Source organism: Leopardus geoffroyi, chromosome E1, assembly GCF_018350155.1.
Source record: "Leopardus geoffroyi isolate Oge1 chromosome E1, O.geoffroyi_Oge1_pat1.0, whole genome shotgun sequence".
NCBI lineage: Eukaryota > Metazoa > Chordata > Mammalia > Carnivora > Felidae > Leopardus > Leopardus geoffroyi.
The window spans coordinates 20610970-20629670 of record NC_059330.1 but is presented as its reverse complement, the minus strand read 5'-3'; the positions used below and the strand labels follow the sequence as shown (position 1 = coordinate 20629670).

At 41.2% G+C, this 18701-nt stretch overlaps 1 protein-coding gene across 3 annotated transcripts in view; it reads left to right on the top strand.

Annotated features, from left to right (window-relative positions):
• Nucleotides 1-18701, top strand: part of MYO1D (myosin ID) — a 368653-nt gene that overhangs the window by 95087 nt on the left and 254865 nt on the right. For all 3 annotated transcript variants that reach the window (XM_045488082.1, XM_045488080.1, XM_045488083.1), the window contains exons 2-6: nt 8089-8297; nt 10270-10363; nt 12492-12657; nt 14087-14140; nt 15611-15706. In XM_045488082.1, the coding sequence (XP_045344038.1) occupies nt 8089-8297; nt 10270-10363; nt 12492-12657; nt 14087-14140; nt 15611-15706 (619 nt within the window). The remainder of the gene's footprint in view (nt 1-8088; nt 8298-10269; nt 10364-12491; nt 12658-14086; nt 14141-15610; nt 15707-18701) is intronic.

Here is an 18701-nt window from a genome sequence, read left to right as displayed (position 1 = left end):
TACTCACCCTTCTGTTCCTACCAGGTCTTGGCTGGAGTGGATGAGGCCCACCCAGTTGGGTAGGGCACTCTGCTTTGCTCAGTCCTACTGACTCTAATGTTTCTCTCATCCAGAAGCACCCTCACAGCACACCCAGAATAATGTTTGACCAAATTCTGGGCACCTCCTGGCCCAGGCAAGTTGACACATAAAATTAACCATCACGGGCACATATGTCAATTTGTGTCAATAGTGGTGATATTAACTTTGAGCACCTGGTCAAAGTTAATGAAGTCAAAGTTAATGGCCACTTAATGCTTACAGGGTTTCTCTCCTGTAAAAGTTATCGTCTTTCCCTTTGTAATTATTGAGTAATTTGCAGAAGATACTTTGCGGCTGTGTAACTATCCTGTTCCTCATCACACTCTCAGCTACTGGTTTTAGCATGCACTCATAATTCTCTAACTCAACGTCATTCCACCATAAGGAAGAGCTTTTACTTCTCCAGTTCACTTCTATTTTATATCAGTACGGACTCCTAGATTCTTATTTTATTTGGGGGGTTATAATGTCACTGACATTACTCATTTTAGTGCTCATGTGGTTCCAGATTTGGCCAGTGGGAGCCTTTTACGCTGATTCCTGTTTCTTTTGCTATGTCCCTGTCATTCTTTGAGTACTTCCCTACATTCTGGCTCAAGAAGACATTCCAGACTCATCTTGTACTTCCCCTGCCCCAGCTCCAGAATTAGCTTTTCTCTAAGGATCCCTGGGTCCTTTTAGTTAAGAAGAATAGTGTACAAGCCAACATCTGAGTGTCCTTGCTTCTGAGCTCCCTCAGAGGGCAGAGCTAGGAAATGTGTGCTCATGTCCACATCTCTCTCTCTCCCTCTCCCCTCCCTTCAAGTCACTGCACCCCACCAGTTTGAACTGATACCTCCAGTTCCAAGTCAGTCCTGCATACGTTGCAGCTTCCTTCCCTAACAGTGAAAAACATGTCCCAGAGGGTGAGTCAGAGTAGATACTATTTTAATTATATTTTCCTGGAATATAAATTACTGTTTGTATCCAGAGTACATGAAATTGCCCATGTGAAAGGAAAGGTTATTTTCAGTTGAGCATCAGGATGTGGCCCATTAAAAACTAGGTGATATCCTGCTGTATTTAATCTCCCCTCCTCCCACTTTTGAAAGTCATAAGGAAATAAGAGAAGTGAAACTAAGTACATAATTTAAAAAAAAAAAGTAATGATGGTAGGCGATTTAAAGTCTTCCATACTTGACGGCCTAAATTTTCTCTATAAATAGGATGCAAACCATTTGCTGAGAAAATGGAGGTGGGCTAAGGGGACTCATTCATTCCTTCCTTTATTTTTTGATTCATCGAATATTTAACCATCCCCTGTAAGTTCCAGCACCGTATTGCATGCTGAAGATAAAGCCATGAACAAGGTAAATATGGACTGTATTCCTCTGGAGACAGAAAGTAAACCAACAAGTAAACCAACAAGAAGCTCCTTGTGGTAACTACCATAGAGGAAACAAGTGGGATGATGGTGGATAGGTGCAGTTTAGATGGGGAAGGATCTTGTTTTATTCTTGGCCAGAGCAGTCATCAGGAATGGTTAACGTGAGATAAGCCAGTATCGGGATGTCAGATTGGCTTGACATTAAGACTTCCCATTGAAAAGATTTAAGGATAGGAATGAAAAATTAGATTTATATTTTGTGGAGAACGGTTTAAGAGGGAGTCCTGCCAATGAAGGTGATACCTGCGATGGGGAAGACACCTGTGACTCCATACTCTTGCTAACGTTGTTCACTGTCAAAATTCCTCATGTGTAGGTGGAGAATTGTACCCTGTTGTTGGTTTGATTTGCATTTCTTTAAACATGAAGTGAAACTGAGACACTTTCATAGAATTTATTTTGGTATAACTAGTCGTATTAGTTTCCTAGAGTTGCTATAACAAAATACCACAAACAAATTTGCACAAATGGGGTGGCTTAAAAATAAGGTCAGACATTTCTTGTCTCACAGTTCTGAAGACTAGAAGTCCAACATCAAGGTGTCAGCAGGGCCAGGGTCAGTCTGGAACTGGCGGGGGAGAAATCCTTCCTTGCTTCTGCCTAGCTTCCCACGGTGACGTTGGCTCACAGCTGCGCCTGTCACCTCTGTCATCGCGTGGTGTCCTCCCCGTCTGTCTCAGTCTTCCCATGGCGTTTTCCTCTTCTCATAACCCGGTCGTGTTGGATTAGGGCCCACTCTAATGACCTCATCTTGATTACATCTGCAAAAACCCTGTTTCTAAATAAGGTCACTTTCACGGGTACCAGGGATTAGTACTTCAGCATATCTTTTGTGGGGGAGAGCACAATTCAAGGCATCACACTGATGGTCTATGGATTTTGTTTTTCCAGGTGGCTGACCTGTTTTCTGACACACTCTGTCGACATACGTTCTTGGTGTAATTGTTTGCCATTTTGAAATGTCACCATTATCACACCAAAGTCTTCAGAGACCCAGTCACGTGATCTCCATTATCTCCCTCTTCTATACTGCTTTCTACTTGAACTTTGTTTTTCCACTTCATTTTGCTTGCTTTTCTTCTTGTCTGTATGTTCAGCAGTATCCGTTCCCATCTAATATCTATCTATCTATCTATCTATCTATATATATATATATATATGTATGTATGTATATTTTATTTTGAGAGAGAGCACATGAGCAGGGGAGGGGCACATGGAGAGGGAGACAGAGAATCCCAAGCACGCTCCCTGCTGTCAACATGGATCCCACGGACCAGGAGATCATGACCTGAGCTGACCAACTTAACCAGCTGAGCCACCCAGGCGCCCCTCATTCTGATGTCTTTTAATGTGGTCTTCATTTCTGTGGGGTTTTCTCCTCTTCTGTTGTTTCCCTGAGCTCCTTGGTTTCTCATCTCCTGTTTCAAAAAAATGGTTTTAAACATTTTTTCTCTATTTTTTTAAAAATGTTTATTTTGCAAGAGAGAGGAGGGAGATCATGCGAGTTGGGGAGGAACAGAAAGAGAGAGAGAGAGAAAGAGAACCCCAAGCAGGCTCCTCACTGCCAGCGCTGTGCCCCATGTGGGTCTCCATCTCACAAACTGTGAGATCACCACCTGAGCCGAAATTAAGGGTTGGAGGCTCAAGCAACAGAGCCACCCAGGCACCCCTGGTCTCTCTATTTTTAAGTGGTGTTTTCTTTGTTCTCTTGGTTTTTAGAGGGCTATATTTTCTTTATGTGTTTTGCTTCCATGCAGAAATATTTTTCCAAAGTTTTTCTCCTTTATGACATACCTATTTTTCATGGGTATTCTTGATCTGCCTTTTGTCCTATCAGTTTCTTTGCCTAGTCTTTCTTATCATGTCTTATCCTGGGCCCCATTCTGGGTCACTTTTGATTATTACCATCTTTGAGTAAATGTGGTTGGTTTAGTTAGTTATTGGATTAGTTAGTTATTGAAAGAGAGTATGTGGAATGACCAGTAGATAGCTGAGTTTGGGATCATTATTATTTTTTTTTTTCATCTTTTAAATTTATTTTTGAGAGAGACAGAGTGTGCATTAGCAGGGAAGAGGCAGAGAGAGAGGCAGGGAGAGAATCCCAAGCAGGCTCCTCACTGTCAGTGCAGAGCCCTCTGCGGGGCTCCCACCCACAAACTGTGAGATCATGACCTGAGCCAAAATCAAGAGTCGGACGCTTAACCGACTGAGCCACCCATGCTGAGTTATTTCTCACTTTGACTGAAATGGCAAGAAGCTTGCCTGACTCGCAGGCAAGCCCTGTGAGCATGCCATGAGACATCTGGGAGGTAAGGTGGCACCTGTTTTCACTGCTCAATATCACCTGCTGCAGAGAATCGTACCTGCTTTTCCTCGTTTGCCTCACCACACCGACAGTGTAATGCATTACAATTGCATTGTAATTGATTGCAGTGCAATTGCAACAATGTAATGTCTACTCATTTCTTCATTCAGTCCCATCTTGCAACTAACTATTCAGAAGTGCCAAATGGGACTCCTTTTGTCCCACAGCCACCAGCACCCTGAGACTCTGCCATTCTCAGAGAAGATGGTTGGTTTGTCCCCTGGAGAACCGCAGCCTCCTGTGGGGGGCGCTCTGCTCTGGAGCCTGCACGCGCACAGGTGCCTGCTCCCTCTCGGCAGCCTCCCTCCCCCGCGTCTACTTTTCACGGCACCTTGCAACTGTTCTTCCTAGGTCATGTTTCAGAGTTGAGGCTAGGTGTTTGTCCCCTAGTAGGTAGTTTTCTGGTTTCATTTCGTTTTGTTTTGCTTTTGAAGGAGTGGGAACCTGTTGAGGATGGGGGGAGGAAGAGACGGGTGAGGACAAGGTATTGTAGGCAGAATGAACCTGTGGGCAAACCATGAGGTCGTGGTGTCCTTGGGGACCGTAAGTATCTCATTAATGTAACAGCAGGCTGAGACGGAAAGAGGGGATCGGGAGGTGTTGACGGTGGATGTGTGGTGGGCAGTTAGGAGAGTCAAGTGAAGAGGAATTTGGAGGCCGCGTCACAAAAGGCCTCGCGTGCTTCGCGTGCCTCGCTCTGAGCTTAGTATATTTCTCTTTCGGTTCCTCATTGAAAGGGGTGTTGTGATCATCTTTGCCAACATGGTACCTGCCTTCATTACCTTACCTATCATTTGTTAGTATTTATTTGCAACACTTCCCTGCACTTTGTTCATCTTTTAATTCCCAGAGTCAGGCCCAGTGTCTGGCACAGAGTAGATATTGAATTAATATTTGAAGAGTGCATTATAAAAGTTTGTCACACAAGCTTCGCACACAGAGATGCCTTCCTTGGTCTCTTATAAGAGGTGGCTTCACCCTGTTTGTCGCTGAGGATCGTGACACTAGTTCCTCATGGAATGTAGGCATTAGCACTACTCTTATAAGAGGTGGCTTCACCCTGTTTGTCGCTGAGGATTGTGACACTAGTTCCTCACTAATGTGGGCATTAGCACTACATTACCTTAGTGCTAACTTCATACGTGAGGCTTTCCCAAGCAAATTGGAATCTTGGGTTGGTGTTACTGTGTACACTGGCACCATCTAGTGGTGATTTTAAGCCTTAACCAAACTGAAAGTTTCATGTGTGGTAACCAACCTGAGAGTTTCAAGTAAGTTTTTAACATTTTATAAATTACCGAGGCATTGTATTTAATACCATAATTCGTTGACCTTTTGCCGCTCTCTTCACGATAATATTTGTGCATTTGATGCTATTATGCACGTAGTTTATTGTGTTTTAGAAACATGATGTCTAGAAGCTTTGATAAGCAAAATATTCTATTTGGAATAAAATGGAATTTACTGATTAGGCAGACCTGGAATCTTAGAACAGCATTCTAATCTCATATGTTATTTGCTGTGTCTTATTTCACAGAGTTCCACACCTGTGAGGTAATCTCTTTTTCCCAACATCTTCCTCCTCCTCCCCCTCCCCCTCCCTCTCCCCTCCCCCTCCTCTTCCTTCCCCTCCCCCTCCTTCCCCTCCTCCTCCCCCTCCTCCTCCTCCTCCTTCCCCTCCTCCTCCTCCTCCTCCTCCTCCTCCTCCTCCTCCTTCCCCTCCTCCTCCTTCCCCTCCTCCTCCTTCCCCTCCTCCTCCTCCTTCCCCTCCTCCTCCTCCTTCCCCTCCTCCTCCTCCTTCCCCTCCTCCTCCTCCTTCCCCTCCTCCTCCTTCCCCTCCTCTTTCCTCCTCTTCTTCTTCTTCTTCCTCTTCTTCTCCTCCTCCTTCTTCTTCTTCTCCTCCTCCTCCTCCCCCCTCCCACTCCCCCTTCTTCTTCTTCCTGTTTAGACAGTGTTTCTAAAACTAAAAAATCATGTCCTTTTAATTCTCATCCTTGAAGACAGCTGTTGAGAATGTCCTGCAAATTTTCAGGTTAAGCCAGAAAGGCTTGGGTAGTGAACCTTAGCCTTTCATTACTTTTGGGGGGTGTTTGAACATGAGTTATGTGGACATTTTGCTTGTGGCTTGTTGTTCGTTGATTAACAGCTGAGGCAGGGAATCAGATTATGATTATTGAATTGATTCTTCACATGTAGGGATTATTGTGATTTAAGTAGAAACGTTAATAAAATAAAAGCATTTATTAAAAATATTTTTCATGCAGAGTGTAATTGGAAGCATAGATTAATTGCCCACCCCACCCCCTTTTTTAAGTACTTACTCAATGCCAGGGTGAGAGTGCGGTGCAATTGTCTGTTTTACAAGTGAAACCCATGGAGGTGAAGTGGTTTTACAAGGTCGCACAGCTATCGTATTTGCAGTGTGAGCATTCAGACCCAGATGTAAAGGACTCCAAAGTCTGTGCTTCTAACCACCATGTAAACTTGGCATCCAACAGTTAGGCTTCCCAGGAAAACCACAGTAGAAAAATGCACAGAAAATCTTAAAGTGGTGATTAATAGCTTTTATTTAAATATATATTAGCTATTTAATAAAACCTTGGTTTTAATCTACTGTTGATTATCAGCATCTCTTTGTTTCCACTCCTAATTATAGCCAACAGCCTTCATTCCATTGTGAAGGAAGTTTAAGGTCCTTGCCCTTGTGGTCCCAAAGAATTAGTTATTTCCCTGCTGCTCTGGTCCTGAGCAAGAGTTCTTAGAGATGTGGTCGTTGTCCGGGAACCAGCATTTAGCCTGTCTTGGTGCTCCCTTCCTTCTTGGATGGGAGCTCTGTGTCCTTCCTGTGCCTCTCAGCAGGTGGAGTGTGTTACCAACAACTTGTATAGAAATGTCCATTTGGGTGTTGGCCTAGCTCTGGTTCATGTGTGTTTATATGTGTGAGTAATGTATAAACCGTGACTATATATGGGTTTTCTAAGTTTTATATTTAAATTTTTTCTTGGTAAATATAGACACACGATTTTGTGCAGTTGAGTCATACTGTATATGCCAGGGGTTTTCTTTTTCCCCTTTGTTCCTAAAGCTTCCTTCCATCCACCCACACAGCCTCCCTCCTCATCACCCTGTTATATGTAGAAAAGGTATGTGAAACAGAACACGTAGTCTTCCATATTTTTCCATGCTCGTGTAATCACTTATCAAATATATCTATGCACGGTGATACATACAAATCACATAATGGGCAGCATTCCAGAATTTTATGGTAAAAAGGTGGGATCCTGTTAGAAATACTTTATAAAAAAATACACATACCTTTCAACCAGCTGTCTCACAGAAATAAAAGCACTGAGTTGTAAGATTATGTGTCAGGAGTATTTCCTACAGTATTATTCATAATAGCAGGAAGGAAGGGGAATGATTGACTAGAGAATGATAATCTATACCATGGAATTTTAGGCCATCATTTAAAACAATGAATTTGAGGGGCACCTGGGTGGCTTAGTCAGTTGGGCATCCGACTTCGGCTCAGGTCATGATCTCACGTTTCGTGGGTTCGAGCCCCACATCGGGCTCTGTGCTGACAGCTCAGAGCCTGGAGCCCACTTTGGATTCTGTGTCTCCCTCTCTCTCTGCCCCTCCCCTGCTTGCACTCTGTCTCTTTCTCTCTCAAAAATAAATACAAACATTAAAAAAATTTTTTTTAATTTTTAATAATGAATTTGATGTATGCCAGAAGCGTCTCCTCTATGACTCTGTTATGAACTTTAGTGTTCTTATTCCTTTACTGACGTTTTAGTGCAGATTCAAGAGGGAGAAAAAAAAGAAATGTATTTGTACAGTTTTCTTTATAATTGAAAATCTGGCTAAGTAGATTCCAAGACCTGCTTTATCTTCTGTTTCTCCTTTTACTAGAGCTCTTAGTAGCACCTACTTATCCTTTCATATTTCAGAAATAGGAACTATCCAGTCCACAAAAAATTAAATTCTTTCTTCTTTCCTGGCTTTTAACTCCTACTGGTCTTTTCTGCCAGCAACATCTGAAGGGGCACAACCTAAGCATTGTCTCTAAAATTAAATTCAGAATTAACGAAATGTCAGTTCAGAAACCGTTCCCGGGATATTTGGATTTTCTCGGAAATGAGGCTCTTCGGAAAGACAGTGTTTCTTTGTAACCATAGCTGTTCCTTTTTCCATCTCTTTTGGTCCTGTGCAGATTTGAAAAAGGGCGTATCTACACATTCATTGGAGAAGTCGTTGTTTCTGTGAATCCTTACAAGTTGCTGAACATCTATGGGAGAGACACGATTGAGCAATATAAAGGACGTGAGCTGTACGAGAGACCGCCTCATCTTTTTGCAATTGCTGATGCTGCTTACAAAGCTATGAAGAGGCGCTCAAAAGACACTTGTATTGTGATATCAGGTATTCAGAAGGGATCCCCTGTACTTTCAGGGTCAAAATCCACTTAACTTAGTAGGCACTCAAGGATCCAAACTGTTGAATAGATCTTTTTTGAAGTTAGAAAGGTAAGCAATTTTATTGGAGAAAAAAAAAAGTACAGTGAGCATTAACCAAGAAATCCTTTCTGACCAAAGTGTAGTCTCGGTTCATTTGCAAATACACATTACGTGTGGATGGGCTTCTGGTCAATTTTGTAGACTGAGCCATCATGCACGATTCTTCCTCTCACCTCAAAGACATAAAAGTACTGGATAAAATGTTAACAAAAAGTCATTTTAAATAATAGCAGAATGAAACCAAGAAAATGAAGTCCTGAGTTACCAAAAATGAAGAATGAACTCAAAGTCGGATTGGTGGAAGGGACCATACAGGCATGGGGACCAGGGATGGGCTCTCAGAGCCAGAGGCTGGAGCTCTAAAGCCTGAAGAGCAGAGAGACAGGTGATAGACTCTGTGTGCCCGAGAGCTGGAGCTGACCCCTCCGAGTAAAGCTGAGCTCTTCGAGGAATCTTGTGTAGTAAATTGAGGACAGGGAAAGTATCTGCCCGCTGACCCAGGATGGCGTCTCCCAAACTGTGGGAATTTATTTTGGTGCTAATAATACCTCACATCTGCATTAGGGGCTTTATACTTTAAAACTACTTTTTTGATCTTCATTCCATTTTGGTTATCAAAACTGTCGGGTGGTAGGACAGTTGTGTTTCTACTTCATAGGTGAGAATATTAAGGGTCAGAGGAGTTATGTAACTTAATGTTGGAGAATTATATCCTAGGACTATGTTATATTAAATGATAAAAGCAATATTGCCTGATTATAAAAGAAAGAAGGGAGCAAACAATCATGTAAGTGTTTAAGAGCAAAAGCCCCTTCCCTCTGAATAACCTGTTACCCCCAAAACTTCAGCAGTAACAGCTGTTAATTTAGTGTTGGTCCTTTTATACATTTTTTCTGTATATTATACATAGAGTCACACATGCATATGAAATTGTATTATAAACATATTACAGAATTACGTTATAAACGCTATTACATGTGTTTTTCCATTTAACAACACAGAGTGGGCACTTTTCCTTAGCATACATACCTCTACGGAAGCAGGGGGTTCTCAACAGTTGTGTAGGATTCCATTGAATAGTTGAATCATTTATTTTGCCTGGTCCTCTACTGACAGGCATTTTATTTTCACACTTTAGCTGTGACACATAGTATAGTCTGCAGAAATACTCCTTAAACCTTTGAAGATTATTATTATTATTGTTGTTGTTATTATTTGATTATATTCATATTTTTAGTATTTATGTAGTATAAATTTCTGCAGGTGGAATTCTTGAGTCAGGAGGCATGTACATTTAACAATTGGGTAGCTCATTCTAAATTGATCCCTTCTTCCCACATTACACCAGCTGTCATGCTCTCTCTGTGACACCGTGTCTGGAGCCTGCTGTTTTGTTTTGCTTTGTTTTCACCAAAATTACTCTAACTTTAATTTTCTGGAGGAATTATTTCATCCTCATGAAGATTAGAAGAAATTTGCTATAGAGAATGAGGTTTTATGAATTTAGCCATGGCCACTGTTTGAGGCACTAGCTTGTTGCTTTCCTGCTATACTCAAGAGTCACAGCTGAGTACAAAGACTTTGGTCTAAGGAATTTGTTTACCACAGTTTATCTCTTGATATTTTTGTGCTAAATCTTAATTTGTAATCTACTTGTTATTTTACTTCTTTAGTAGTTTTACTTTTTTTTTTCCAACATTTTCAGATCTGTTAGAATCTATACCATATCAAGATAGGAGGAAATAACTCATAAAAGCAAACAATGAAACGTAAAGAATTTTAAGTAACTAACATCAGAATTTGCAATTATTCTAGTAAAAACTAGCTTCCTCTTGGTTTAAGTTACAGTGTTAAGCCTTGCACAATTTTTCCCCCAGGGGAGAGTGGAGCTGGTAAGACTGAAGCCAGTAAGTACATTATGCAGTACATCGCGGCCATCACCAACCCCAGTCAGAGAGCAGAGGTTGAAAGGTAAGGGCAGAATAAAAATGGGGAGACATGCTGATCGGAGCTTCATTTTCTTTCTTTCTTTTTTTTAAACATTTATTTATTTTTGAGAGAGACAGAGACAGAGCACGAGTGGAGGAGGGGCAGAGAGAGAGGGAGACACAGAATCCGAAGCAGGCTCCAGGCTCTGAGCTGTCAGAGAGCCCGATGCAGGGCTCGAACTTGTAAACCCTGAGATCATGACCTGAGCTAAAGTTGGATGCCTAACTGACTGAGCCACCCAGGCGCCCCATTTTTCTTTTCTTTTCTTTTTTCTTTTCTTTTTTTTTTTTTATGTTTATTTTTGAGAAAGAGTGCAAATGGGGAAAGGGCAGAGAGAGAGGGAGAGAGAGAATTCCGGTCAGGCTTCATGCTGTCAGCATAGAGTCCATGAACCCACGAACCGTGGGTTCGAACTCACGAACCGTGAGATCATGGCCTGAGCTGAAGTTGGACATTTAACCCACTGAGCCACCCAGGCGCCCCAAGGAGACATTTTTCTTAATTGTGACACATCCCACTTATCATTTGGACTTTGCAATCTCCTATAACAAGGATAAGAATGTAAGTTATCTTAATTTCCATGGCAGCTCAGGAGAATGACTGGCTGGGAACTAACTTCATTTTGTTTTTAAACTCAGTTGGTATAGTAGAGTAAGGCATTTGTAGATTTACTAGTCTTTCATGAGCATATCTCACCAGAGTTTTAAAGATAATTGCCTTGGGGCTCCTGGGTGGCTCAGTTGGTCATGATCTCAACGTTTGTGAGTTCAAACCCCACATTGGGCTCTATACGGTCAGCAGAGCCTGCTTTGGATCCTCTGTCTCTCTCTCTGTCTCTAACAAACACAAAGATAGTTGCCTTTGTTTACCATAAGCGTGGAATCGCCCCTCCCCACATTGTAAACGTATACTTCTGTGTGTGTGTTGTGTGTGTGTGTGTGTGTGTGTGTGTGTGTGTGTGTGTAGAGAGAGAGAGGAGGTTGTGGGGTCACTTACGGCGGTAGTGGGTTGGCTGCATTCGGTTATTTCAGCGGCCACAGTTATTTCTATAGCAGGCATGCTTGTGTGCTGGTACAAGAGAAATTCTGTCAGTGAAGTAAAAACAAAGATTTAAGGTCTAGCATGAAGTTAAAAAGTATCCACTGGGAGACACTGCTTCCTAGAAAGTTAGCATTCATTGAATAAAGAATGAATTAAGTAACTGATACAATGGAGAGATTTCATTCAAACAAAATGAGCCTTTTCTAAACTAATAAAGACCGTCTTTATAATGTATAACTAAATGCAATAAATTTCAGTGTTTTAGGCTTTACAAACAAGTACTTTTAAAAATTGTATCATTTTCTGTGTCACCCATTCTTTCTCTTGAGAACATACCTTTTTTTTTTAATTTTTTTTCATGTTTTTATTTATTTTTGAGAGAGGGAGAGAGACAGAGCATGAGCAGGGGAGGGGCAGAGAGAGAGGGAGACACAGAATCCGAAGCAGCATCCAGGCTCTGAGCTGTCAGCACAGAGCCCGATGCGGGGCTCGAACTCACAGACCGTGAGATCATGACCTGAGCCGAAGTCGGACGCTTAACCGACTGAGCCACCCAGGCGCCCGAGAACATCTTTTTTTAAAGATTTTTACTTATACAAATAAAACATGTTCACTTAAACTAAAAATTATAGTCTTTTGTCCCAGGTGGAAGGTCCCTGAAATCCCACTCTGCAAACTCCTCCCCTGTCAACCTAGGAAACTATAGTGAAGTGTACTCTTCCCTCCAGCCTTTTAAGCATCGACTAACGTATGTGCATATACACATACACTCACGCATACACACGCACAGTCCCTGCCACACATATTATTTTGCAACTTAATTTCTCATTCATTAATATGTCCTGTGGACATCTGTCTCCATCAGTTCACACTGTAGTAGGAAGACAGTTACTTTTACCCAACCCTGTTGGTGGGCAGTTAGGGTTGACTGGTTTGTTTTACTGTCGCAAATAACGCTGCTGTCAGCATCTTCGTATGAACCTTTGGATGTGCTTTAACAAAATCTAGTTTTCTAAAAGGCTCGGCCTGGAAAACTCTCTATAAGGACTCTCGTTTATCTGTGTTCAAGAGTGAAGAATATGTTGCTCAAGTCCAACTGCGTCTTGGAAGCCTTTGGAAATGCCAAAACCAACCGTAATGACAACTCAAGCAGGTTTGGAAAATACATGGACATCAACTTTGATTTCAAGGGGGATCCTATTGGTGGACATATCAATAACTACTTATTGGAGAAGGTAAAATGTGTTTAACGTCGGAGGGGAATGTCTTCGGGTGCCGAATTTTGTTTAAACCTAATAGTGCTTATACAATTTCTAGAATGACTTCAAAGTAGCTTTTAATCCTACTCTGCCTCCCTTTGTGCTTCTCAGTCAGCTTTCATGACAAGATATTCTCCTTTTGTGTTCTTGTTAGTTCTTAGGATATCAGGTTGGGAAAGGCTCGAGCTTTGTAGATAAGGATTTAGGGGCGCTTGTGGTGGGGGCGGGAGTGGCATTCGAGTATGTGCCACCCTCCGGGTGAGGTCTGGCCAAAGACCAAGCCAGGACTGATCAGTTCCACTCTGGTGACACCACCATCTCCCATGTGTCATCTTGTTGTTTTCCTTAGTGCACCACAGGACAGCTAGCGGGTCCAGTTTCTGAAATTACACTCTTCTCACAGAATCATGCCCGTACAACAATCTTTTATAACTGAGGTATAACTGACCTTTCACATTGTGTATGTTTAAGGTATACAACATATTGATTTGATATTCCCATCTATATTAATTTGAATCTCATTTTCTTCTGGTTTCTATTCGTAGCATCCTTTATGGCAGTGTAATGCAGTATAATCTAATTTTTAAGTTTATTTATTTATTTTGAAAGATACAGCATGGGGGGGGGGGTGGCAAAGAGAGAGGAAGACAGAGAATCCCAAGCAGGTTCCACACTCAGCATGAAGCCCGACCCGAGACTCAGTTCCACGAGTGTGAGATCACAACCTGAGCCAAAATCAAGAGTCAGACATTCAGCCAACTGAGCCACCTAGGTGCCCCAGTATAATCTATTTTTTTTTTTGTTAAGTTGAAGTCAGACTGGTAAGGAAATAAGTGTTTTTGTCAGTGTCAGTTACAAAAGGACTGGAAATCCCAGGTATTACCAGTCTTTTTCCAAGATGTTTTAGGGCTTCACTTTATGTACCTAGTCAATCAAAAGGACCCCTTTGAATGAACATACATTTTGAGCCCTCTCAGAGCAGCCTTTTGGAAGCTAAGGCAGGGGCCTTTACAGTCTGATCTTGCTCAACTGATTTTCCTACAAGATATAAGGCATTGCTCTGAAATGCCTGGCAGACCCTGGGGGAAGGCAGTATTGTGAATATTACTCCCTAAACATTCCTTCCTGTTTTCCCACTTCCAATCCTCCTTCCCCCAAAAATTCCATCTTTAGGCTCTGGGTTAAAAAAAAAAAAAGTTTCATTTTCAGAAAGTTTAGGGAACTCTGTTTTAAGCAGTAAAAAGAATAATAAAAATTGCACAGAGGAGGCCTAGTTTTAGGTGGGTAATCCATGGGGTCTGTTAGGACATTTAAATGCACTGTTGGTATACGATTTCCTGAGAATTGTGGCTTTTTGACCTTGAGGTGCGTTCTCAGATTAACGATTTCATGTGGTGTTTTTTAGTCTCGAGTGATTGTGCAACAGCCAGGAGAAAGAAGCTTTCATTCTTTCTATCAGGTTAGTATTTGCTGTTGTGCAGGTAATCGATCATTTGCCCAGTTGTACCAAGGATGAATATTCTATATCCGGGCTCTGCCCTGTCCTGGGCCTCCATTGCCTCCGTTGGCCCACAACACATTACACATGTGCACACGTGCACCCAACCCCCCCCCCCCCAACCCATATGCTGCTTCTGAGATGTGATGAGCGTGATTGTTATAAAGAACTAGTCACATGACTGACTACCTTGGTTGAGCATCACATTTCTTTGCAATGTAGAGAGTAGTTTAATATCTGTAAAGGCTTTTGAAGTGGTAAGTTCCGAATATGTTAAATTAATTGTGTTTTATTTTTGATAGAAGCTGTTGTTCCCATATTTGGGAGCCCCATGGATAGCAATACAACTTCAGTTTTATTTTGCTCATGGAAGCTATAAAGCAAGATGATTACTTAAAACGATTATGAACACAAGGGAGGATTGTCTTCTTTATCCCATCAAAGCTCTGATTGCTTAGGAAAAAAAATCTAATATGTCTTTTGAGAATGCTTTTAGAGTTTAAGGCAAGATCTTTTAAAATAGCCTTTCTGTTAGCAAGTCTTCATGTTCAGAGAACAAGTATGATACATTATTACAAGTTTTAAAGCCAAAAGTAATATAAACCAATGCTAATAAATAAAGCGGGTGATCCAATGAAGCAGTGCTGTTTGGGATTTGTACAAAGAGAAACTATAAATCAGTAAGATTGATTTCCCTGTGGAAACTGTCTCTGCAGGTAATTGAGCGGTGACAGTTGAAGTTGAATACAATTCAGCAGAGTTCAGTTTCTTCTAGGAACTGCTTTAAGGGTGCTCGTTCGTATGTACAAATTCTGGTGTATTTAGTTTAAGAGATCACTTTTCAAAATCTGATAATTATACCTTTTAAGTAAAACAAAGCATACAGTTTAGTGTAGAGAGTTTAAACATGCTGCCTTCCAAAGGCATGTTCTGTATAGAAAAGCTACCCATATTGTGCTTGTGTTTTTGTTGACGATTCACCATGTTTTCATTCAACTATTTTTCTACCAAATGTAGAAGAGTTCTTTTTATTTCCAGAACCCATAACTTCTCCCCAGTATTTTTCCCACCGGATGAAAGTGTTAAAATTGGTCTTTGTTCAACACTGCAGCCATGGTTATTTATCCGGTGGTGCTCCTGCCTTGGATACAGAGATTGATGAGGAGAGGCTGTGTGTTTCCAGTGTGGTTCAGCATGTGACTGTCTGCTGATGTCTCTTACTTCTGTGGCAATATTGACTTTTTCTGAATTCTGAAACGCAACCCGATCCTGTCTAGATAATGAGGCTGTTTAGCAAGTGTCCATCACAACCCACAGGCACCTGTTTGACAAATGACCATAGTAAAAACAAGATTACCATTGCCAGAATGTTTGCTGTAATTGGTTGTGTATGTAACTTACCAATTTATTTCTAATTAAATATTTTTTCAGCTACTCCAAGGAGGTTCAGATCAGATACTACGCTCTCTACATCTCCAGAAATCCTTGTCATCTTACAACTATATCCGCGTAGGAGCTCAGTTAAAGGTAAGGGCTTCTTCTCTGAGTTGTAGAATCAAAGAATCAGAGGGGACATTAAGTAAAAGTCTAGTCCAGCCTGATGCCTTTAAGCAAATGAGTGACTCTTTTCTTCTTCTGGTTTTTAAATTCTCGCGGACAGAGATTCACTACATTGTTGGTCAGCAACTTCACTCAACAACCATTTCTGTATTTCATCACCATCTGATGGGAAAGAAGTTTCTGTCTTGTGATCTTGTGTTTTCTTTGAACTTTTAACCCTATTCCTTTTGACACTATGAAAAGATTGATAGGACAAGGAAATCCACCTCAAAAGAAGATACCGTATGATTTGGCCACAGGCGAGTTGGGAAGACAGAAGGAACGTTAAAAGCACTTTGGTTGAAAATGAGAATCAAAGACCTCCATTCACTATTATTTCAAGTATTGATTTTAACGTATACATAGTTTTGTGACCCCTGGAACATTTCTATTCAGCCTCCAAAATTTTCCACTTTTTTTTTTTTTTTTCAACGTTTATTTATTTTTGGGACAGAGAGAGACAGAGCATGAACGGGGGGGGGGGGGGGGGGGGGCAGAGACAGAGGGAGACACAGAATCGGAAACAGGCTCCAGGCTCTGAGCCATCAGCCCAGAGCCTGACGCGGGGCTCGAACTCAACGGACCGCGAGATCGTGAGGTGGCTGAAGTCGGATGCTTAACCGACTGCGCCACCCAGGCGCCCCTCCACTTTTTTCCTCTTCATTTGCATGCGGGTCCTTTGCACTCACATATCAGATGCTTTTCTCCTTTTTTATTTCTAATTAGTTTCCTGCCGGTCACTTTACAACTAATCCTAATAACATAGTAGTTTGTTGATGGTGGGTTATAAAATGGTAATTACAATATTATCCTGTTTTGTTAGGGGAAAGGTATATAAATACATAAAGTAAGCTATGGAGGGAAATAGACCAAGGTTTTAATTACTGATTCAGGTTGGATGAGGTTACAGGTACATGTTCTTGTACTCTTTCATATCTTAAATTTCTTCTATAATAAAAAATACATTGCTTTGTAGTCAGAGGAAAAATAAAAGAATTTATGAAAGGAAAGGATCCAAGGTGTGGGAGGTGGTTTTTTGTTTTTTGTTTTGTTTTGTTTTTGTTTTTTTTTTTATTCATCTGAAGCAAATTATACCTGCATTGCTGATTTAGCCATATTTTTATTGCCATGCATGGAAAGAAATGATATTTAGGCTTTCACGATTAATTTTCCGTTGTTTGACTTTCAAGTTGCCTAGTTGTTTTGTTTTGTTTGCTTTTACAGTCATCTCAGAGCAGGATGTTTGGGTGAAAGTTAATTGAAAACAAGACAATAGAGGGCAACATTCGAGCCTTGAGCTTTCTGAGAGTAGGTGAGCGGCCCTCAAAGACCAGAAGGGGATTATGAAACCGGCACTTAAAAAGCCCGTGACCAGAGGGGCTCCTGGGGTTTCAGTCGATTACACATCCAACTCTTGGTTTCAGCTCAGGTCATGGTCTTGTGGTTCCTGAGTTTGAGCCCTGTATGGGGCTCTGTGCTGACAGCTCAGAGCCTGCTTGGGATTCTCTCTCTGCCCCTCCCCCACTTGTGCTCTTTCTTTCTCAAAATAAATAAACATTAAAAAAAGGAAAAAGCCAGTGACCAGAAATGTTCCTCTTTAATCAAATTGTCTTATTGACCAAATTACTTTGGACCCGGTCATGTGGCACCCCCACAGAAAGCCTTTGCTCTAAGCTAAATGTAGCTTGGGTTCCCTTTTCCAAGAGTTTCCCAGTCCTCTTTTCTCTGCCTTCCTTTTTCATCCTCTCTAACAGAAACAAAGACATAATGTGTGATCATAGTCCAAACCTAAAAAACGAAGCACCGGCAGAAAATAAAAATAAATAATAACTAAACTAAATAATAACTAAAGCTTACCATCCAGAGATAGTTATTGGTAATGGTTTATGTATATTCTTTTCTTTTCCTTTCTTTTCTTTTTCTAAAGATTTTATTTTTAAGTAATCCTTACATCCAACACGGGCTTGAAATCATCACCCGGAGAACAAGAGTCACATGCTTCACTGACCCAGCCACCCGGGCACCCCTGTGTATATATATTTATGAATGGAATCATGCAATAAACTCTGATTAAATAAGCTTGCTTTTATTAAATCATAATCATTAATATCTTCCCATTAACAAATATAAGTTAATAGCATGATTTTAGTAATTATAAAGTATTATACTCTGTGTCACAATTTTACTTAACTACCCTAAAATATAGAAATCATGTTGGCACAAAAACAGACACATAGACCAATGGAATAGAATAGAAACCCCAGAACTAGACCCACAAATGTATGGTCAACTCATCTTTGACAAAGCAGGAAAGAACATCCAATGGAAAAAAGACAGCCTCTTTAACAAATGGTGCTGGGAGAACTGGACAGCAACATGCAGAAGGTTGAAACTAGACCACTTTCTCACACCATTCACAAAAATAAACTCAAAATGGATAAAGGACCTGAATGTGAGACAGGAAACCATCAAAACCTTAGAAGAGAAAGCAGGAAAAGACCTCTCTGACCTCAGCCATTGCAATCTCTTACTCGACACATCCCCAAAGGCAAGGGAATTAAAAGCAAAAGTGAATTACTGGGACCTTATGAAGATAAAAAGCTTCTGCACAGCAAAGGAAACAACCAACAAAACTAAAAGGCAACCAACGGAATGGGAAAAGATATTTGCAAATGACATATCGGACAAAGGGCTAGTATCCAGAATCTATAAAGAGCTCACCAAACTCCACACCCGAAAAACAAATAACCCAGTGAAGAAATGGGCAGAAAACATGAATAGACACTTCTCTAAAGAAGACATCCGGATGGCCAACAGGCACATGAAAAGATGTTCAGCGTCGCTCCTTATCAGGGAAATACAAATCAAAACCACACTCAGGTATCACCTCACGCCAGTCAGAGTGGCCAAAATGAACAAATCA